Here is a 23,885-nt window from a genome sequence, read left to right as displayed (position 1 = left end):
TCTCAGCATTTAACTTTAGTTTCCCCTGATATTGGTGGCGTTTAAGTTCTGAATATGAGAAAATTTTGCCCGAAATTAGCCATTTTCCTATTGAAAACCGTGTAATAGATAATTAGTGGTATTGAATCGCATGGTTCAAGAACAACATTTGCCGATTGAAATAGGATTCAAGAAAAAGGCAAGGTGCACATGCTACTCTATTGATAAATATATTATTCTATTTAGATGGACAATATTTCATAACAGTCAGGGCGATCAACAAAGTAGAATTTGGAGGACCTATGGCAGTGACTGTTTGTCATACAACTCCTTATACTATTGACACATCTCCACCAATCATACACGATATATCAAATATAACATATGCTCTCGGCAGAATTGGTGTAACCACTTCTTGCTCGTAAGTACAAATGCGTTATAATTATATTGTAGAATTTTTACCCTGTGATTTTAGCACAATATCAAGCCTGATGAAGTACACAATAGTAATACTTTTCCAGGCCAAATGATGTAAAGCTAGCTATAAGAAGGATTAAACTTCTTCGAAAAATCCATCATCGGAGATAAACATTCCGAATTATGTATCAAATGAAGCCAATATTTAAGATTTCGAATACTTCTCCCCAGTATGGAGAGATTCATCTGGAATAGCCTCATGCCAGGTTTATTTGTTATCAAAACATTGATGTTTTTAACCCAAACGGTCCGATATTATAATAACTATAACTTCAAAACTAAACAGAATATAACATTCATATTTGCTGTTGAAAATTCAGACCATAACAAATGGTATGTCGCATCACACAACTTCAATTGAAAAATGACTGAGACAAAATTTGGGCTGTTTTCTGAATTTAATTCAACGTCTCAACGTCCCACTTTTCATACCGATGTGCAAAATATAGTAATACCTATTGCCTTTGACAAGTAAACAAAATATAGTTGATACTGGAAGGAAGAATATCTGGTACATATACTCTGTACATTACTAAATGCAGCTGTATAGTGGAAGTTGAAGTCACAAATAGAAACACATCATAATTTTATTGTAAGAGGACCATTACAACTGTAAAAATATTTTTCAATCTTCTAGATTTAAAGTCTAGCCTTAGAGTTGTCTTATGACTTTAAGTAGACTCACGTTTGTATTTTCAAGTACAATCTTGTAAGACTCGTCTTTAAGATTTTGTTTCCCTCATCAATTATGTTGTGTTTTAGTGATCCAGAGAGTGGCGTAAGAAGAAGTGACTTCGCATTGGGTGTGACGCCTCGTGATACCTATATCTTAAGTTGGCAATTGTATCCATACAAGGAGTTCATTGAAGTAAATTTCAAAATTCCTGACGGCATTCCAGCTTGGGTGCAAATTCGGTGTGTTAATAACGGTATGTCATACTGCACAATGCTATTTTTGAAACAGCCAAACTTTTTCAAAGCAGGATTTCTGTTTGACATGGAGAGTAAAGATGTTGGTTAAAATACCTGAAAATAAGCCCAATCGCCATTCTAACTTCCGGTTTTTGAGAGCAGTTTTAGGACACTTTGACCTCTGACATATCGGGAAAATTTACGTAATTATTATTAATTTTCTTATTATTGTCACAATTTTGATCATTAAAAATACCAAATAATTAATTTATAAAACAATAATATTTTTTATATTTGTTTTAAATATTATAAAACATTTTAGATTATATTTTGTACGTACAAAACCCAATATTTCTGAATTTTCTGAAAGGTCAAAGGACAAAGTGTCCTAAAACTGCAAAAACTGTCCTACAATGCATTGCAAATTTTCAATGCCGATTGGGCTTATACCTGAAGCAGGTGGAATGGAACGTCTTATGCTCCCAAATAACATTCCTAGAACAAATGCACACGAAGCGCAAATATGTGCCATTTTAAAACTAGAATGGTCAAATATTTTACGTTAAGCTGTAGCAAAAGCGCGCAAAAAATATTTCCAAAGCGAAAATGGTCAAATATGAGGTTAATTTGGTCAAAACAAAAACACACATGCGGGTAATATTGGGAGGAGGAGGCATGACTGTGATCCCCCCCTTTGAATATTTGGGGGATTTATCCCCTTCCACACCCCACCCTAGGATTCTATGACGAGCGCGTTGCTATTGCCAACCTCTGGCAAAAATTTTTTTTTACCTGGGCTTTAAGAACTAAATTTATGAATTTTGGAATTAAACAGGATATGGATGCTGCAAAGACCATAAACCTTTAAATAACTAAGTAGTAAGTAGTTTATTATATTATAATTATTATTATTCAACAGTTCATTTGGCAACAACCGGGCATTCGGATACATCTCTCCTTGTTGACAGTACACCGCCCGTAAAAGGAATCCTAAATGATGGTTCCAAACCTGGTGTCGATGAGGAATTTTTCAAAGATAACAGGAATGTAAGTTTGAAAAAAAAAATGAGAACCACTAATAAACAAATTAGAGAAAGTAATGTTGTGACGATATTTTGAAGTGTTAGTCTCCTCTGCCGCCGGTCCCGCTCATTCCATACAACTCTCACAGACTGGCTGTGGAGGAGACGACTGAAGCTAGTTGATAAACACGCAAGCTTTATTTCGCCTAGAAGTAGTGATGTAACAGGATTAATTACCATAGCAATGGATTTACACTACTTTTGAATGTACTGTCCTGTATTACCATTAGTCGTTACGCTGTAAAAGAACAGGGATAAAGACCGGGATCGTAATTCTGTAGAAATTTCACATTATGCCGAGTCCATTGTATGTTTCACTCGCACCTATAAGACCAGTGTCTTTGAAAAGGGCGGTATTGTATTCAATCAATGATTGTACATATACACAGGTGATGAGGGCGGCCTGATTATTATAGGGCTGGGCAATACATTAAAAAAAAGCGTAAACCCATTGTTATGGTAATTAATCCTGTTACATCACTACTTATACGGCGAATAATGGCTGCCATATGTACTTTAATTCTTGCATGGCCACTGACCTTTTTCGGCATTGTCCCTATGCACCCTCCAGGTAGGGTGTTGTCCTCCCTTGGCTCTAAAGAACATCTAAATAAAATATAGGGGTATAACATTTCTCCGGGTCACATCTTGACATGGCAATTTTATCTTAATTGCCAGCTCACGTGTTAGTTTCGGCCATTACGCGGGATTACTAAGGAGAGTTTTACTCTTCTTGTCTGTAACAGTATTCTACAAAAGTTTCTACGTTCGATCCACATATTAGAGAGATTGCGATTTCCAAACGTAGGTATCGGACGTACGTTGATCTATTCAAAACCACTCTCCTGTATCGAAGCGAGGTCACGTATTTAGCCAGTTTTGAAGATTTTCCACGTACGAAATTAACGTAGATACATCGTAGAAAATGCACAAAATTTGTCCATTTCACAATATGTTAAAAGACAGTCAATGATAATGAACATACGAAGGAAAGTCTAATTACTATTATGATCCTTTTTGTTTGTAACAAATCATTATAATAAAGGTACAGCGATGTGATGAAAATCGACTAAATTTATACGCGATGTCCATACGCAGAGATTGCCCATTGAAATGTGTGTGATACTTTGCGTATAAAAAATGACATTGCGATTTCCCATTTTGGATTCCAACGTAGTATAAAACGCAGATGCTACGTTGAAATATGGTGATTTTACCTCATGTCGAAGTCCATGCAACGCGCCCAATTTCAGGACGAAAAAGTCTCATTTTGAAAGTTAAGTCATGATATATGGATGTAGTGATCTTTAATCTACCAAAATATATTGGGCAACTATAATATTTGGGGAGCACAAAAATACAATTAAGTTTAAGCAGCATGTTAAGTCAAAATTTTAGTCAAAATTAAAAGCGGGCTGTTTGAATCAGGCAAAGACTCAGTAGCCTGCACTTACTGTTATTTTTTCAATCACTATGCCCTCTATCGACCTAGATTAGATTCGATCAGATTTATAGTCTTTATTCCAGCCGACTTGTTGTCCTTCTTGACGAATGAGCACAATCCAGTTTAGAACCGAGACTAGCAATATTTAACACCGTATAACATAAGTGAAAACGTATGTGAAAACGTACGATCCACGTGCTGCGTTTGGAACATCGCAATCTCTCTATTATCAGTATGATGTCGGCATGGCGAAATAATTCATTTCACCATGTCGACTTCCTGAACTTGTCAAATCGACATGGCGATTATCTTGCCTTGATATCCACTTCCACAAAGGAGGATGTCATCATAGTGAGATAGATTAACTCAAGTTGACTTCCAAAAAGGGTATCTTATCTTAGCAAGATGGAATATGTAACTATGTCGATTTCCCACAAACTGAAGGAAATTAATGTTTTTTCTGTCTCTCTTTTCTCCATTTTTTTTGGTAAAGATTTGTTCAAACTGGCAGAACTTTCATGACACTGATTCTGGCATTGCATCATATTTGTGGGCCATCGGATCTTATCCAGGAGGTGTCGACGTTGTTGATTTTGTGCAACTGGAGTATGATACCAACATTTACTGCGCAGGAAACTTAACGTTAGAGCACGGCAAAATGTATTTCGCAACATTAGTGGCGATCCATGGAGGTATCGAAATGCTCAACGTCACTGGAAGTTCCAACGGCGGTTAGTATATTTTTCATCAAAGGTTTGCTGAGTTAAATAAGTTGGTAATGTATTGGGGGATGAAATAAAATATATTTGTTTATTTATTTTTTTCACTGTACAGTGACACTGGATATTACCCCTCCTGTATCCGGATATATAATGGATGGCCAAATAGAAAATGGAATTGATATGGAGTATTCTTCTCAACCGGCCAGCGTTGCAGCTTTCTGGGATGATTTTTATGACCCTGAATCATCCGTTGCTGAATATATAGTTTCAGTTAATCGGCAAACAAGGTAAGGTCTTTTGTTTCTGAACCGCAATCACCAGCAGAGATAAACTCGGAATGTAGCGTCTGACGTCTTGTCAATAAGACGAAATATGCCGCAGGTCAGTAACCAATCACGGCGCAAGTGACTTCATCAGACGCAAGATTATTAGCTCATCCATTTCGACGACTATAATAAACCTTTCCTACGCTTTCCTATTTCCAAACTGATCGCATCTCTGTGTTATTGAAGTAGACGTTTCGTTGCACTGGTGGGTTTCAAATCTGTTCGACTATTCGAGAAGAAATCGCTCTCTTGAGCTTCTTCCTCTCTATTGCCGGGGTTCCCTTTGGTGGATGCAGACGAACAAGATACTGACAATGCGGTGATATGAGTCTAATTCCACTAAGTTGTAAGCCATACGGTTCCTATAGTTCCATTACATGTATGACTGTTTAATCCAGTATAGTACCATATCGGGGTCAATTGTCCGGAGCTTCAAACAAAATCATTTTAATTTGAAAATTGGACTATTTCGGGTATTATTTACTATATATGTATATGTACAGAATGTATCAAATTATTTTGTTGACAACAGCTCAAACGGTACACACAGAAGTGAGACTATACACCAACCAGAGTCAATTAGCAAAGTGCAAAAATCCGTAGAATGGCACCACTTTAACCTACTCCACAATGACTTTATTCATGTCAACCTTCGAACAATAAATGGAGCTGGGAATCATATTGACGTAGAGTCAAATGGGTACCGTGTGGACCTTACACCACCAGTTTTAGAAGCTCTTGGTGATGGACCAGATATAAACGTTGACATTGAATACCAGGTAATAAAATCATCATCATCGTCATCATCATCATCATCATCATCATCATCATCATCATCATCATCATCATCATCATCATCATCAACATCATCATCATCCTCGTCGTCATCATTCATCAATTCTTTCGGACTAGTAGTAGTATGATTATTATTCTGATCATATTCATCATAAAATTATAAAATGATCTGCAAGTCAGCAACTTTATCATATGATGAAAATTATTTGCCTCGAAAATATCTATTTAATATGATTTGCTTTTAAGAACAGCATCATCAGATTTGCTCTATATATTAACTGATTTTGGAAGAACGTGATTTAAGTCCATTATACTCATATACAGGAGTAGCTCGGGACCAATTTAAAATCAAAATAACTATGATATATAACTGCTATGGAACATATAAATAATAACGTTTACTGCAAATATTTTATCCATAGACATACACTGATAGAATATCTGTTCATTGGAACTATGAGGACTTAGAGTCGGGCATTATTTACTACCAGATGGCAATTTATGAATTGAAGCATGGAAACAAGAGGAAGATATATCCAGCAGGTACGTCCCCTAAATAATGTTCACCGTATAAAATTTCGAAATGGGCGTACGCCACATACCATACGGTACCAGTACCGCGAGCATCTACACACATTAAATCATTTTAAAATGATACCTCACCATTGTAAACCTATATGGTGTATATACACTGCGCCAAAAAAGTATCCTTACACTTGGAAAAATAATCACAATTTCAAAACTGAACCATATTGGAATAACTTTTTTAAACGGGATCTTCGTCCATTCAATTGCTTGTAACTTTACTTCTTGAGGTCGCATTGGATTCAATGTGGTGTCATAATGTGCAGGATTAGATAGTGCATCTATTAAAAACACCAAATTTATTCCAATATGGTTCAGTTTTGAAATTGTGATTATTTTTCCAAGTGTACGGATACTTTTTGGCGCAGTATATGATTGTTTTAAGCGGCAGCGCGTTCCGATTGTTTCGAAGGGGAGTATAATCCTTTAAACTGATATGGCTATTTATTTGGTTTATTTATCACAGACCTGGATGATAACAATTTCATGCATATCGAAGATATTTCTGCTACTGGACACACTCAAGAAAGTTTACAACTTAAGCCAGGCTATATCTATACCTCCTTGATAAAAGCAGTTAACGGTGCCCAACTAGTCGCTTCCCACGAAACAACAGGTGTTAGAATAGATCCGTCTCCACCAAAGGTAACTGCTATAACATAAAAAGCAATACATATTGATGTTCATACCCTTACGAAAATGGCACGCAGTTTTTGAACGCATGCAGCATGCAAGCAGCACGCGTGCCGCACCGCATGCAGCACGCGTGCAGTTGGTAGCGTGCGGAGGCGTATATTTGGAACGAGGCACGCATGCAGGGAAGCGTGCAGATGCTTGCTGCATGCGTGCAGGTCATGAGCGTGTGCAGTTTGCATGCAGCATGCAAATCCATTAGCGTGCACTGCATGCGTGCAGCACGTACTGGCCATATATATGCGAGACAAAATCATGAAAAAAAAAATCAAAAATAATGGTTAACAGTGTATACTGTCCTTACAATTAGTCTTACATAACCTGGCTATCCATTTCACAATGAACCAAAATTGCCTAGCTTAATTTTATACAAGTCACTTATCTAACTTAAGGGCTGGGGTATGAACGTTTGGACAGTATTTATTTTGGGACATTAGAGCACATCAGACATATCGAATTGCATTCTGAATACAAATAATGTCATTCTGATATCAAGTAATTTAGATTTTTGAAATTCGCAATTTAATACACATTTTATGGCAAATCATTAAAATTGATATTTTTGATATTTAACAGTACTTGAAGTAAACTTTATAAATCTGATGATTTATACTTAAAGTGTATGTAGGTGGGATGAAAAGCCGACGATCAATTGAAAATTTTGACCTTTCGTATTAAAGATATGGATTTTTTGTCCCCAAAACACCAAAAAAATAGGTCTTTTGGGGGAAAAATCCATATCTTCAATATGAAAGGTCAAAATTTTCAATTGATCGTAAGCTTTTCCTCCCAGCTACATACACTTTAAGAATATACCATTAGATTTATATAATTTACTTCGAGGACTGCTATATATCAAAAATGTGAAAAATATCAAATTTTTATAATTTGTCACAAAATTTGTATTATATTGTGATTTAAAAAAAATGAAAATTATTTGATATCAAAAAGACATGCTTCGTATTCAGAATGCAATTCGATAGGTCTGAGGTGCTCTCATGTCCCACAAAAATACTGTCGAAACGCAATAAACGCTCATTTTGGATCCCTTAACCTACCTGATTTTGAACCTGGGACCTTCTGCATGGGAGTCTGATGCTTTACCATTTGAGCTATTGGGGTATACACATTTGATTAAGTGTTTTAAGTTAATATAAGCAATATTTTGATGACTAAACCGGCCAAAGTGCACCATTTTATGAATATTGATCAAATTTACTGTGAATATTGATAACATTCACTATAAAAATGTTGAATTTTGTTTTGATTTTTTGCAGTGCCAATTAACTGTTGATTCATGAATGGCATACCAACATTGGCCCAATATTGCAATGCCAACTATCGAAAAAGAAATGGCATTCCAACATTGGGCCAATGATACAATGCCTACTATTGAAACAGGAATGGAATTCCAACATTGGCCCAATGTTGCAATATCAACTTTCGAAACAGGAATGACATTCCAACATCGGCCTAATGTTGCAATACCAACTATCGAAACAGGAATGGCATTCCAACATTGGCCCAGTGTTTCAATGCCAACTATCAAAACAGGAATGGCATTCCAACATTTGCCCAAAGTTGAAATGCCAACTATCGAAACAAGAATTTGCTTGCCCTCCCCTCTAGACCTGCCAAAAAATGCTTGCCCCCCCCCCCGTTGGCCTGCCAAAAATTGCTTGCCCCCCCCCCCCTCCCCTCTTGGTCTGCCAAAAATCTTGGTCTGAAGGTTGGTCCGAAGGCTAACTTATTTATTCATTGTAAACATTTAAATATTTTCACTTCTAGATCATTGCCAAATTGTGACTTGATGTCAGTTGTGTAAAGGTGAATTAGTCACTGAAAATCCTGCATGCATGCAGCATTTTACCTTTACTGCTTCTGGAAACCCTGTATGCGTGCAGCATTCTAACTTTGTGATCTGGAAATCCTGCATGCATGCAGCAATATGCGTGCAATTTGCATGCAGTCCTACAGTCCGCACACAAGTGTAGTCTGCACGTAATTTGCGTACAGATTGGTAGTCTGCACGCAGGTTCTGCAAGCAAATTGTGTGCGCGGTGGATATTTGTGTACGGTGCCTGCATGCACACAGCTGGTTCGCACACATGAACACGCTACCAGCAGGCCTTGCTTGCATGCTGCACACATCTGCATGTGTGCTGCACACTTCCGCACGCGTGCTGCATGCTTCCGCACACATTTTTCATTGCTTGCATTTTCGTAAGGGTAATAATGTCATTCATTTATGTCTTATTATAATGTATTTAGCAATTGATTGAATAATTCATTGATTGATGGTTAAATTTAATAACAAAATTTAATAACTCAGCATTTATTTATTTATTTATTTATTTATTTATTTATTTATTTATTTATTTATTTATTTATTTATTTATTTATTTATTTATTTATTTATTTATTTATTTATTTATTTATTTAGTACTAATATTCAACTCATTAGAAATTCCATTGTTTTCATTGTACAGATGGAATACGTAAGAGCTGGGTCCGTGGATGGTGATATTGAAGAACTCTTACATGGTTACGTCTACCAGAGTGACAGATTCGGAATCAAGGCATCTTGGCGTGGAAGAGATCCAGAAAGCAAAATTATGTCATATTGGGTAGCTGTTGGATCAGATTTGTGTGAGTATAAACAATGACACGAAACAATAACACTTTGGGTTATTCCAACTTAAGTCCACACTACCCCTGTGGAAGATTGTGAAAATATCTTCCACAGAGAGAGTATGTATCTTGGACTATCTTCCACTAAGGAATGGTGAGTTTCAAATTTGAAATTCATACCCCCCTGGAAGGTATTTCCAAAATATTCCACAGGGGTAGTGTGGATTTTAAAAGGAACAGCCCATTCTTTCACAGACAACACCAAGGCACGTCATACTTTGCTTCAATATTAAGAGACCCTAATGGAAATAAGTCTTCCTAATATTGCTTTTGGGGGGGGGGGGCTGTTCTTCTTGTTTCCTAAAGTAAAGCGTTTTATTGATTTTAAGTATTTTGTGAATTCTAAACATGAATATGTATGTTATAACTTTATACTGTGCAATATTATTTGTTTAATTGTAAATGTTAATAATTACCGTACATTTGAACTTAATTTAATTGAATCTTATCTCGTTTATTTCAGATTCATCAGATATCAGAGAGTTTCGATCTGAAGGGCAAGGCAGTGCGGGATATATTTCTGATTTGAATCTGAATCTCACAAATAACAACGAATGTGAAAATAACTGTCAACCTGTGTACTATGTGTGTGTGAAGGCTCAAAATGGGGCAGGAGAGTATAGTGACGTGGTTTGTTCTTCACCTATCAAAGTTGTAGCCGCAGATAACACAGGTACTGTAGTTTCGTATTATTTTAGATGTAAATTTAGAATTTTAAGCCAAAAGTTGACGTTGTGAACCAAACAAAAGAAAGCAATACAATGTATTAGACATTTAAATCAAATTCCAAAAGTGTCGACGACTTTTCTTAGCAAAATGGAGTGATATTTGTTGAATCACGTCATAAATTTTGCACTAATAGCGAATCCGTGTGAATGTATTATAATAACGGGTATGGATATAGGCTGCCGGATCATAAATAATGTATCCCATTTCGAGTAAGCCATTTTGAAATTGGTATTCCCTTTCCTATTAGTCCATGTGACCGCAAAAGAAACAAAAAATGACAAGATATTGATTAGTGAGATATCAGTTAACAAAATTCTGCAACACGCTCATATCGATAAATCTGATCAAAAAATGCGGCAACTCAAACAAGTCTGGACTTTCTTTTTGTGCGTTGTTTAATTTTTCATCATGACTTTTTCAGTTTTTGTCATACCTTCGATACACTCGGTCGTTTCCAATAATACGTTTTATTATTGGTTTTGGTTTTGATCACGTGGTTTCCTATTATCCTGCCTAAGCTCTTGACTGACGTCATTACCAACACCTTTGTCTGTATCCTTTGTTAGAAACTTGAAACTTGAAGGTAAGTGTTTTGTGATGTTATCAATTGAGGAAATCTATTTGACACAAAATGCTACATAATGTATTTACCTACCCATGTTTATTAATAATCTTTGTAAAAATGATATACCATTTAAAAAGGTTATGTAATGGATGGACCGCAGCAATCATTAACCGATGGTGACGTTGATGCACAAATAGAAGCAAATGCAGTGACAATTACGTTCTTTGGGTTTGCGGTAAGTTGTCATTGTGACATTAGTGATACGAGGCAATTTCTTGCAGCAAATAACACTCAATAACATCATTTATGAGTTTTACATACGGATCAATTTCTTCCACGCATATTGATACTTACAATGTACTTACAAACTATAGCACCATGGGTTACAATATGGTATATGAGACATATGGGCTGATATTTGGTAAAGTTGTAAAAACGCTGTTCAAATTGTCTCAAACATCCACAACCCCAGCCCCACCCACTAAGTTGTATCATCACCATTAGCAGCAGCAACAACATTATTGTTTAAGCCAATACACATGATGCAATAAGGGTGTTTGACCCATCATTGAACATCTATTTATGCCTGCAACAGCAACATGAACAATAAAAAAACAGAAAACAGTTATCAGGGTTATAAATCCAATAAGATTGTGTTCGCATTATTATGTTGCCGATTTCAGAGTACTTTGAATGGCTTGCGTAGTTATCAATGGGCGATTGGCACGACTCCAGGAGGTGAAGATATCCAACCTTACACGACAGATGGCATTGTGTTGACGACTAAAAACTCTAACGACAGCGATATTACGGGTAAAATATTTACATATATTATCTACAGAGAAAATTCGCCAAACGGCTTATATACTTAGATTTAGGCAGATGAATAAAATAATTTAATTATTCTATCATAGTATCCACAAGCTTTCGCTGTTAAATATTAATGGAAGATGTACGCGTTTTTGTAAATACAAATATTAATGAATAAGACTTTTTATCGTAGATTAATCCGATTTATTGAAAAACATTTTAATGCTAAAGTGAATAATCGCCCATGAGGAGTGACACAGGTCAAGAACTTATATAGGCACCAAGACACTATACACATGATAAAAGACAACCACATGGGCCAATCAGTGGTTCACAGCAGCTTAGGAACAACAAGAGTGAAAGGGTACAGTAAAGCATCAAACACGAGAAATAAGATGCTTATGCACTCTGCTTCTGAATGGTGGTGCGCCGTTGTCAGATATATCTCGACTACCATCTGATAGGCTATTCCAAACGTTGCTAGACGTTGATAACAATATCGGAATCTGTGTCATGCTCTTAATTTCAGGTCTACCAGGTAACGGCAAAGCCCAGGCACATGTTGGACTGGGTCATGGGATTTCGTACTTCTCCAGTGTTCGAGCAGTGACAGGGTCTGGGGAGGTTTTGGAGTCGAGCTCAGATGGCTTTAACGTGGATCAAACCCCACCTGATATTAGAATACAAGAACTTGGCAAACATAAGTTTAATCCCGAATTGGTGAGTGTTTTTACTTTTGGCATACATGTATAAATGAAATGAAAGAGTGTTCGGTGGACATGGAAGAGACACAAATACACGTTGATCAAACACGCCCACGCCTCCTTGTCATTGTTATTTGTATTGTTTTCCTTTGTAAAAAGCGCTTGAATGAATATACGGGACCATTGTATGACGACGATCCAAGTTCGATTACTGCAAGCTGGACTGTTACTGAAACAGAAAGCGCTATCAAAGACATCGATTATTATGTCGCCACCTATCCTTTTGGGAAAGATGTATCCAATGTAACCTCTTCCGGAGTTCACAATATTGCTCCAGGAATCGTGAAGCCAACATTATTCGGTACGTATACATATATTAAAAAAGATAAACTTTAAATGATCATGATATGAAGAGCTTGTTTTCAAAAGAGAATAAATCCACTTTTTGCCAAAATAGAGTAAAGTTATGGCCCTCGGTATTGTCCGAAATTTCGTAATTTTTAATAATTATCATCCACTATTTTAAAGCCATAATGTTGGAAATGTGGTTCTTTTTGTGGTAAAACATTGGTAGGAATGTTCTTAAATCAAATGAAATCAATACGCATATAAATCAATATTTGACATTTGACATGGTCTTTTAGATTAATCTTCCTTTAAATACAAAATTTGTGGTAAAGTGGTTTGCTGAAAATTGTGCAAAACTATTTCCAAATAAAAAGGATTAAATCCACTCGTGTAAGAAATACAATAACATACAGTAAAAATAAACGAATGAAACCAAACCGGTTTTTAGCTTCGACTTAATCAAAGAAGTGTTACATCCTAATGTTTTTTTTAAAAAGTGGGTACTTTTTCAGAACTATACACAAACTCTTCATAATTTCAACTTTATATATTTATTTTAATCTTTCTTTGTTCGTTGAATGACAGGAAAACCTAACCTGGTACATGTAGAAGCCGTTAACTCTGTTGGACTAAGGAAAACAATCGTTGCACCCAGTTTAGTAACCGATTTGACTGATCCTGTTGCTGGGAAGGTAAGAATTTGTGTGATCCAGTGAAAGTGTGTAATCTTTTTAATAAACCAAACACAAACCAGACGTGGCATAGTATTGAGCGTTGTAAGACTCCGCGTATTTTGCATCATACATTTCTACCACTTGCATAATTCAAGTAGTAAAATGCTGGGATCCATTGTATCAAAGGCTGCCCTTAAGTCTGGATTCACTCAAACTGTTGTTTTATTAAACCCAACATACACGAGGCAACTAGTAATAAAGGGGTGAGTTACGTACACTGACATACACATTGGATTGGTCAAAATACACGAAGCAATGTAGAGCCTGAGCAGGGACATTGGTTTGGGGATATGTAATTATGTGGCAAGGTTCTTTGGGGTGATCTGCAACAGCCAATTGCATAGGAAATTGCATTGTGTATTTTGGCCAGTTAGTTTGCACTCCATTGTTCATTTGATCAAGAAGTTGCATTGTGGTTTTTTGTGGAATGGTTGCCATTGAATCCAAATTGCTTTTCATCAATATGTTTCAATTAATTATTTCCCAGGTCTTGTGTCCTGCATATCTGCATGCTGGCGGAATGTTGCAATGCCAATGGTCTGGTTTCTCGGATCCTGAAGGGACTATACGTTCATTCAATTTTTTGCTTGGGACTGAAGAAAACCGTGATGATGTATTTAAGTCTGAAAATATTTCAATACACCTGGATAGCTACGTTGTTGAAGGTGATACATGTATATTTAATAATATATTATAATTCAATTCGACTGGAGCAATCACATTTTGCAAGTAATAAAATGTCATGTCATTAGCATAGTTCAACAAAAAGGAATAACTACTTTTTTCCTTTTTTCACGTACAGTCAAACATCTGAATCTCACACATAATGTCAAATATTACGTTACTGTGGAAGCAGTTAATTCAGTTGGGAAAAGCGCAAGAGCTTTTTCGAAACCATTTTTTATCGATGATACTCCTCCCGTTCCTGGCGTTGTTGGTGAATATACAGATGAACTTATATACAATGGACTGTTAAGCCACGAAGGTAAAAATTACCATTTTCGGTAAAATGTATAATCAAAATATATCATTAGCAGGGAATTTGGGAGGTCATTTGTAATAATTTACTACGTGTATGGAACAAAAGCAACATCAAAGCAAACAGCTCTTTCTTTTGTTTGTGTAGATTATCTGCAGTTGGACTTGAAGTGTGTTGATTATACATCTCAACTGTCTGTTGCATGGGAACCGTTTGTTGACCCTGAAACAACCATTGTGAAGTAAGCATTGAGCACAATAACAATTTCGTCGAATAAAGGCATTACCGTAAATCAAAAAACTAAAAATCTCTTCAAAAATTAATATTTGATTTTTAGTCAATGTCGAAGGATTATGTCTAGTTTTTGGTTATTTTTTATAAGAACAAAGTTCACTAATTATGCAGGCAAATCCAAAGTTCTACTCACTCTCAGACAGTTTTGTCATAATGTTATGCGACTTCCTCAGTAATGAGATGATCCGCGCGAAAATTCTCATTCGTCGGGTGCTCAGGTCGTAACAGCATACAGATCAATATACTTTTCGTAACAACACTCACTCCATTAAACCCTGGGGTGGTATAAAACTCTGTTTGACTGAATGGCAGTGATGTATCGTTCGAGTCCGGACTCAGACTCGAGTCCGGACTCGAGTCCACTTTTTGTTGGACTCGGACTTGGCTCGGACTCGGACACCAAAAGACTCGGCTCGGCTCGGACTCGGACACAAAAGGTCTCGGACTCGAAGCCGAGTCCGGTCCGAGTCCAGTCCAATTAAATCCATGTAAAATGTGAAATGATTATCTAAAAATGTCAAAGTAGATCTCAAATTTGTTGACTTTACATATTTGGCAATTTTACAAATTAATTGGGGCTGTCAAATCTGTGATCTGTCATATATCCTACATATCGACCAAATTATTTAGATTTATTTGTCACTTTGTAGAATCATATTATTGTTATCATTAATGAAATAATTGATAATTAAATAAATGCAAACTTTATTAAATATTTGGACTACATCAAAATATCTAAGAGTTCTTTCATGGAACTTTCCAATCCAATCTTGAAAGAGAGAAATATGCACACTGGACCATACATCTCAGCTCAGTAAATTGTAATGGCTGTAGGGTGCACATTTGTGTGGGACAATTTTGAAAAGATATTTAGAATTAAAGGTGAATTTCTGTTATTATTATTATGACGATGATGATGATGATAAAGAGAATGATAACGATGATGATGATGATATTTTTCTATGATATATATATGAAGACATTGCAATTCATTTACATGTATGCTGCATGCAGCCTAGTGACGCTTCTCTAGTCCCTGGGTGCAAGTTCACTGTGCGTTTACATGTAGTGTGCCACACACACACAGATAGCCCCACATGACTGCTGTGAGTGCTGTTTAGTACAGGTGGTCTGATACATGTAGTAGTTTTTACCATCAGGAGATACCTGTTCATGGGTATGGGACTTTGAAGGGGTGTGTGTACAGTTGGTTGGTTGAGTTGTGTTGAGTCTTTTAAATGTTAACTGTGTAGGGTGGGGTTTGGTGGGGTTTGGTAGGGTGGGTGTGTATAGGGCAGACTTGTAGTATTGGGACCCGCCATGAGTCCGGGTGCGGGTCCCGGACCATGAGTACGAGTACGGGTCCCAAGCCATGGGTACGGGTACGGGTCCCAGGTCACGGGTCCGAGTCCATGAGTACGGGTACGGGTCCAAAGTCAAAATAGGGTATGAGTACGGGTACGGGTACGAAGCCACAGGTACAGTACGGGTACGGAAATTGGGACTCGAGTACGGGTACGGGGCCCAGTATGGGTACAGGCCATGGGTACGGGTATGGAAATTTGAACTTATGGGTCCAATTATAGGGTATGAGTTATGGGCATTATGAGGGGAATTAGACATACCCATAATTATGGGTATGAGTATAAACAAATTAATAAAACAAGTACAAAAAGAGATTAAATATCGGTGTCATGGTGAATCTAGCCTAAATGTGGCATATTTTGGGATGCAAGTGAAAAAACTATGTCTTTGTATGGACAACCAGACTGTGCAATACTAATTTCAACATACTTTAGTATATTTAGCAGTGATGTCGCGTTCGAGTCTGGATTCGGACTCAAGTCCACTTTTTGCCGGACTCGGACTCAGCTCGGAATTGAACATTAAAAGGCTCAGCTCGGTAAAAAAATAGGACTCGGGCTCGAAGTCGACCCCAGTCCGATTCCAGTCCAATCAATCCATGTACAATGTGGAAAAATTATTTATCTTAAAACATCAATTGGAATTAAATTAATTGTCAATTTTCCAAGTACATTCATGCACATCTACACAATACACATCCATCAGATTATCCATTAGCTCAATCATTATAATTATTATCATTAATTATGCACATCTGGATAATTATATTCATGTTTTATCAATATTTTAAAAATCCTTTAAATCTCTTATCAAATCCCAAACTTCTGTATGGTAAGGACCTCTCTATTCATTTGTCTCAGATGCACTGGTAGAAGAAGTACATGTACACTATAAGCATGATAAGCTCATGTGGCTGGCAGAAAATCTCACTCCAGTCCCCAGCACCAGTCACATTATCATTAGTTCTACATGTGGGCAGCATACAAGTAGTGGAGTGTATTTGAATGGGGAATATCAAAATGATTAATACAAGCTAAAATAATGATATTTTAACATAAAACATAAAAATTCACCACAAAAGAAAAAAAATCTTGAAATGTTTTTCCAGTTTGCTAGGTCTTTTTCTGTATTGATCAGTCATTGTGTGAATGAGACATGTACATGTAGCATACATGTCATGGGTGGCAGTGTGCACAGGCTGTTGTAGATCTCAGCATTCATGTTCTTTTTGTGTAGCCAGGGTTGGATTGATATTTTTCAGGGCCCTGGACCAGGCTAAAATAAATTTAAGGGCACTTGCTAAAGCTTTCCATTTACTCCCCACACAACCCCATTCATGATGTAACCTATTTGTTTTAATTATGAATTTATGATCAGAGGACTCACAGTGGGATTCATGAGTGGAGTTAACATGCATCTGGGAAGTGATAGTATTCTATTCTCACTTTCCTGCATTTGTGTATAAACCATGTACTATGAGTACGGGTACGGGTCCGAAGCCACGGGTACGGAAATTGGGACCCGAGTACGGGTACGGGTACTACAAGTCTGGTATAGGGAGAGCGGTGTGTAGTGTAGTGAGTGACTTATGGCCAATGACCTTCTTTTTCTACAATTTTAGCATCAAAAACTTTGCAATTTTCTTTTTTCAGCAAATTTGTATTGTAAATTTTCAAATTAGAAACAAAATTTAAAATTTTGCTCCATTTTTGGGAAATAATGACCCATTTTTTCAAAATGTTATACCAAATGACCCCTTCTTTCAAAATTTTATACCCAATTATCCCTTTTTCATTTTGTTATACCCAAATGACCCATTTTTATACAAATAGGCTCCTACTAAGCAATGCCAGACACCTGTCACATCATAAGTTGAATGACCCCCCCATACACACACACGGGCATGGACTTTGACCGAGTCCGGACTCGAGCCGGACTCGAGTCCGGACTCGAATCATATTTTGGTTGGACTCGGACTTGGCTCGGACTCGGCACCCCTGGACTTGGACTCGAGTCCGGACTCGGACACAAAAGGACTCGGACTTGGCTCGGACTCGGATACAAATGGACTCGGCTCGGCTCGGACTCGGACAAGCTGGACTCGGGTACAAGTCTGCTGAATGGAAAACATCGTCACCAATGAAATAGACAAAGAGGGAAAAAGTACTGCGTTAAAGTTTGTTAGACTTGTAATTGGCGAAAATTATTCGGTGTTTGTTACTGCGCGCGTCAGTAAAGTCGCGCAACTCACACTCGCGTAAATTCACATAAAAGTGCGAGAGTCATGCATTTCGCAACGCGCAACTAATACGTGCTGCTCGCATAGCGCGGAAATATGGCATGTTGCCTATGGGGATCGACGCTAAGTCAGGTACCCGCGTGAGCAAACTCAAAAATAGTGCAAATAGCGCGAGCGTGTACAAAAGAAACTTCGCGCGTGAGATGAGCGTTGTCGCAAGGTCTGAACGCAATACTGGCGTCAGCTGAACGCGGAAGCAGTATGCTTAGAGAGCACAGACATGGAATATTCCTTATATTTATCTCCCATAAGACGAACCAACTTTAGCTCAATGAGGGTACCCGAAGTGGTCAGTTGATAAGGATAAAGATACAAATAATGCAAAACAAACAAAAGAAACAAGAACAAGAAAAACCGTGCTGAACAGTGCAAAGGAATGGTTGTCATTTCTTAGCTACAAACAGCTCTAAATATATTATTATTATCATTATTATTATTATTATTATTATTATTATTATTATTATTATTACTAGTATTATTATTATTATTATTATTATTATTATAGGTACGAAGTAGCTGTTGGAAGTTCTCCATATGGAACTCAAGTCAAAGGATATTTTGATGTTGGAAAACGAACGACTACACTGATTGGAAATGTTGATCTTACCTACAGTAGACAAGTATGTCACTTTAGCATTGTTTCCGATATTCCTTTCTATTTTTATACGGTTTTTTTTAATCTTACGAACTCTACCTTTCCCAATCATTTGTTTCCAAAAAACTCGGCTCTTGACAAAGCGTTATTTAGAAAAAGGTTTAAAAAAAAATTACCCCACCTGACCTTCAGGGATGAAAGTTGCAGAAATTAAATTTAAAATTTAAATTTGGCCCATGCATCAGATATGAAGAACCATCTTTCATGAAAGTGATAATTCTTGGATCACATGTCCCAGTGTTTCTAGATGAAAATGGCACAATTTTGTCGATTTGTGCATTTTTGGCATGAAACCAAAACCATGTAATTTCTAGTTGATGATCTATACCCACAAATTGATTCTGTTCATGATACTTACACTTCACCGCCATGTTAAGGTTCTTCTAGGGTATGTAAATTGTGCATTACATCATCTATATCTCAATTACATTTCAGTTTATAGCCTGAGAAAACTTGCATTTTCTTGAAACTTAGCTAACATTATGTATCAATCTAAAATCATGATTGCTCTCGAGTCAAGCAATTTAATTAAAAATTACACATATCAATATCAACTCAAGATCGTGTTCTTTAAAATATTTTAAAAAAATCAGCGTTGGCTTTTTATTCCTAAGTGTAGCTATCTGATGTTAAAGTTACGCACTTAGGAACAGGTATATAGGGAAATGACACAGTTCGAAACATTTTGATGTGAGATAATATCTCTCTCGATATTCCATGCTTTTTCAAAATATTTTACACGTTTGCATATTTTGATATTTTGCAGATATTTGTTACCGTTCGAGGATATAATGAAGCTGGCCTTTCTTCTTCTGTATCCTCAAATGGTGTTTTTATTTCTCTTCTGAACATTGGTTTACCGCCCTTGCATCCGTTGCTTATTAATGATGGACCTGGTGAATCTGACCGGTAAACATTTTAATCTAAAATTCCATATAAACGAGAAAATAAAGAGCACCAGGTCGACAAAATATCGTTATTTGCATTTTTTTCATTAAAGCCATATTACAGACTTGACATTTAATATGGAATATATTTTCGCAAAATTCCAAGACTGGTCTGGAAGGGGTCTGCATAAATCGCACGGGGACGGGGTAAATATTAATTGGGGTGTATCGGGATATGGTGTGAAGTAATTGTTTGACAGTAAATGTGCTTTTCATTAGTTAACATTATGGCGCTCATAATGTACTGAATAATAGCCTAAAATGGTGGATTGAAGGAGACTGAATTTGATTTGGGGGGGGGGGGAATTTCTTAATTTTTGCAACATTATTCTGATATTATCAAATTTATTGAGGTTTGAGATGATATTTACTGAACCAAAATACCAATAAGTGTTCGTCAGAACTGAAATGCACTTTAATCTACCCTAAATCCGCCATTTTAGACAAATTCGATACATTATTATCACCATAATGTAAAGTCATGGAAAGCACATTTCTATCAAACAATTATTTTACACCATCTCCCGACACACCACAATTAATATTTAGCCCGTGCGGTTTATGCAGACCCCTCCCAGACCAGTCTTGCAACTTTGCGAAAAAATATTTCATATTAAATGTCAAGTCTGTATAATATTTGCTGCAGAGGACACCCTAACACATATCCTGACAACGAAGTTCAATTATCACGATCGAAGTATTAGTCGAATGCGTAGACGATGCACATAACACTGTACGTACACGGCGTGCGGGAAGGTCATAGCACAACAAAAGGACCGAATTCAGTCACAATCGACAAGTGACATGTAATTGGCGTTATATGCGCTGTTATTAAATAGCGATTTCATTTGTTTTGCCTAATCTGTAAAGGTCAAAATTAAGAGAGTATATATCTGACAGTAAAAGTAACATTTTGTGGAAACAAATACAAATCTATTATTAATGAAATGTTACAACATGGCTTTAATCGATCCAATCAGATGTATTAACTAAACTCGTATAATTTTGAAATTCACCTTACTTGGGTATTTGCGTGGTATAGAAATTGTTATTTTTATTTTATTTGGCAATATTTATTTTATATTGCTTGTCAATGAAACATGAATACGTAATATCAGATTTTAGAGATGAACAATATTCTCTTCTCTTAATGTTTCAATTCAGAGATTTCCAGGAAAGCCTTACCCAAATCGATGCCACATGGGACTTTTCTGGTTATCCTTGTCCAATGACACGTTTTGAGTGGGCAATATTTCGAATTGACGGTACAGAGGTACAACCATATATTGATGTAGGAGGTAGGCTATGTTGTATAATCTTAGTATTCTTTCAGAGGTCAATGTACACCACATCACTGCACTAAAATGATTGATATGATCATTTTAAGACCAGTTGTAGAATGATTAATATTGATCAATTTAATATGGTTGCTTTAAATATAGCAGCTCACGCTCGGGTAGATCTGACCTTGGGCGGGAAGGCTGCATAGTGATCAACACTGTGCACTCTCTCTTAGCAGCTCTTAGCTGTGCCCAATAGTGTAAGGGTCGGTTCATAGTGAATATTCGAAGGCGAATATTCGGCTTCGAATACTTTTTGTGACGTCAAAATATATACGGCAACGAATAAAATATGAGTTGGATCGGATTAAATATCGCTCAACTGATAGCGAGATACTATTGATTTATATGAAAGGCTCGAGGTCACCTGAATATCGTTCGACGAACGATGATTTCAAAAATCCCCAATGATTTTGACATGCTCTCAAGACTGCAAACCCGATTCTGCCATTTTTAATTCGCGGACCTATTTTCTCAATAATTATAAAATGCGACTTTTTCTGATTAATAAGTCTAAAGACCAGCCCAAAATACCTCAAATAGTTTCTGTATTTTACCGGAACAAATGGCGCATTGATTTAGTGGTGTGCCCCCTTATTAGTGCGGTAAAAGCGACCCATTTTTATATGATATGAAAGTAAGGGACTATTAAGACGTCCAGGAAAAGGAAAATGCCTGGCATGAGGCAATAGCATTCCAATGCTGTAGTGATGGTACATGTATAAAGTAAATTATGATATTTAGGCTTACAAACATAACCTAAATGTACAAGTGAATGTTTCCATATTAACGTAGCTCTAGTTTAAATCGACTGATGCAGGAAAAAAGTCTAACTCCAAATTCAGATTTATGCCTCCACCCCGGTTCAGACGCCACTGTGTTGACTTGCGGTTAGCACAGCTGTGTGAGTGAACATGACACCACTGCTCGCACATTGCATTGACGGTCATGGTTAAATTTGAATTTGGACTGATATATTTACAACTAGCGGGATACCCGCGCTTCGCGCGGGTCCCCGCTAGATGAGTAAATGGGAGTGATCACTAAAACAGGAGGAATTACTGAAAAGGTAGAATCATTGAAAGGTAAATTTTATTTTTCTAAACCTGTCCCTTCTTGCATTTCCATTTTCTTTTCAGTTTCTTCTGCACGGCCTAGTTTGTTTCCATTAAAACAAAATGCTATTTAGCTTGTGATTTTCCGTTTCCATGTTATTTATCTATCTAGGCCTAACCCCATTCCCATTATTTTCTAAATCTATCCTTTCTTATACGCTTCATTTTTAGTAGCTGCTTAGCTTGTGATTTCCCGTTTCCTTCAGTTGTTGTTTGTTTTTCTTATTTTTCCTGATTAAGTTTCTAATTTTAACTTCTTTTTTCCCTTAATTTTCCTGATTAGTTTCTTTCTTTCCCTCTTTAGTTTGCTCCCGTTTCATTTAGTTACTGTGACCATAACCCGTATAATAGGCCTACCGAAGCTTTTTTGTCTTCTTCTTTGTTTTTCTATTCATTTAGCTCCTTTCTTTCTCTTCAGTTTCTTTTGCATAGGTCTATTTTGTTCCCATGCTGCTTAGCTTGGGATTTCCGTTTCCATGTTATTCATTTATTGAGCCCCGTTCCCATGCATTATTTTATAAATCTACCATTTCTTACATTTCTCCTTTTAGTTTTGGCTTTTTTCTTCTTTTTATTCCCATTTTTCATATTGCCTGCTTAGCTTGTGATTTCCCGTTTGAATTTTATCTATTTAATTCTGTTATTATTTTAGTTTTTTTTTACATGAGTTATTTATTTATTTATTTATTTATTTATTTATTTATTTATTTATTCTTTCATTTTTAGCTTCCTTCTTTCCTCTCGTATCCTCACGATTTTTTATCATCTTGGCGGGTAATCTCTTAACCGAATCCAGTACCATGCATATAATCCACAACCCGACCCATGCATAGGCCTACCTTTTCAGTTTTGTCTTCCTTTCTTTTCTTTTCTATTTCTCTGGCACGGAAAGTTGGTCTGTGCATATTATGCACCCCGTACGTTCGCGTCACATTGCTCAGTACGCCGACGTACTAACGCCAACGCGCTACTGCCAGTTAGTTACGGTACGCGCTACCACTGAGTTTTGACAACAAAAAATCCCGGGAAAAACCCCGCTTTTAACCATATTTTCACTGATTTTGAGGCCAATTTTTGGTCTTGACCGTTTTCAACCAAATAAAGTGCAATGCGTTCCCCGTATATTCCTCAATCTCCCGTATGAATTTGGCTGTAAAACTAAACGACGATTCATAGGCCTAGAATAAATAATAAAATTCACGCGACGTAGCCCTAATCTCTTGGCTGCCAACTTCGGTGCAGTGGCGGAAAATGGGGTGCGTAGCTCTGCGTAGGGGGCGAAAAGCTCGTAAGAT

General features: G+C 36.8%; 1 protein-coding gene across 3 annotated transcripts in view; it reads left to right on the top strand.

The window, feature by feature from the left end:
• LOC140155376 (uncharacterized) overlaps nt 1-23,885 on the top strand; it is a 105,663-nt gene that overhangs the window by 63,198 nt on the left and 18,580 nt on the right. For all 3 annotated transcript variants that reach the window (XM_072178201.1, XM_072178200.1, XM_072178199.1), the window contains exons 54-74: nt 226-400; nt 1,219-1,385; nt 2,288-2,415; nt 4,388-4,625; nt 4,729-4,903; nt 5,475-5,721; nt 6,160-6,280; nt 6,789-6,967; nt 9,505-9,664; nt 10,170-10,379; nt 11,138-11,235; nt 11,684-11,813; nt 12,340-12,530; nt 12,674-12,875; nt 13,448-13,554; nt 14,084-14,261; nt 14,399-14,581; nt 14,723-14,816; nt 19,039-19,153; nt 19,955-20,097; nt 21,300-21,433. In XM_072178201.1, coding sequence (XP_072034302.1) covers nt 226-400; nt 1,219-1,385; nt 2,288-2,415; nt 4,388-4,625; nt 4,729-4,903; nt 5,475-5,721; nt 6,160-6,280; nt 6,789-6,967; nt 9,505-9,664; nt 10,170-10,379; nt 11,138-11,235; nt 11,684-11,813; nt 12,340-12,530; nt 12,674-12,875; nt 13,448-13,554; nt 14,084-14,261; nt 14,399-14,581; nt 14,723-14,816; nt 19,039-19,153; nt 19,955-20,097; nt 21,300-21,433 — 3,375 coding nt within the window. The remainder of the gene's footprint in view (nt 1-225; nt 401-1,218; nt 1,386-2,287; nt 2,416-4,387; nt 4,626-4,728; nt 4,904-5,474; nt 5,722-6,159; nt 6,281-6,788; nt 6,968-9,504; nt 9,665-10,169; nt 10,380-11,137; nt 11,236-11,683; nt 11,814-12,339; nt 12,531-12,673; nt 12,876-13,447; nt 13,555-14,083; nt 14,262-14,398; nt 14,582-14,722; nt 14,817-19,038; nt 19,154-19,954; nt 20,098-21,299; nt 21,434-23,885) is intronic.

Source organism: Amphiura filiformis, chromosome 6, assembly GCF_039555335.1.
Source record: "Amphiura filiformis chromosome 6, Afil_fr2py, whole genome shotgun sequence".
In the NCBI taxonomy this organism is placed as follows: Eukaryota; Metazoa; Echinodermata; class Ophiuroidea; order Amphilepidida; family Amphiuridae; genus Amphiura; species Amphiura filiformis.
This window is presented reverse-complemented; position numbering and strand designations above follow the sequence as displayed.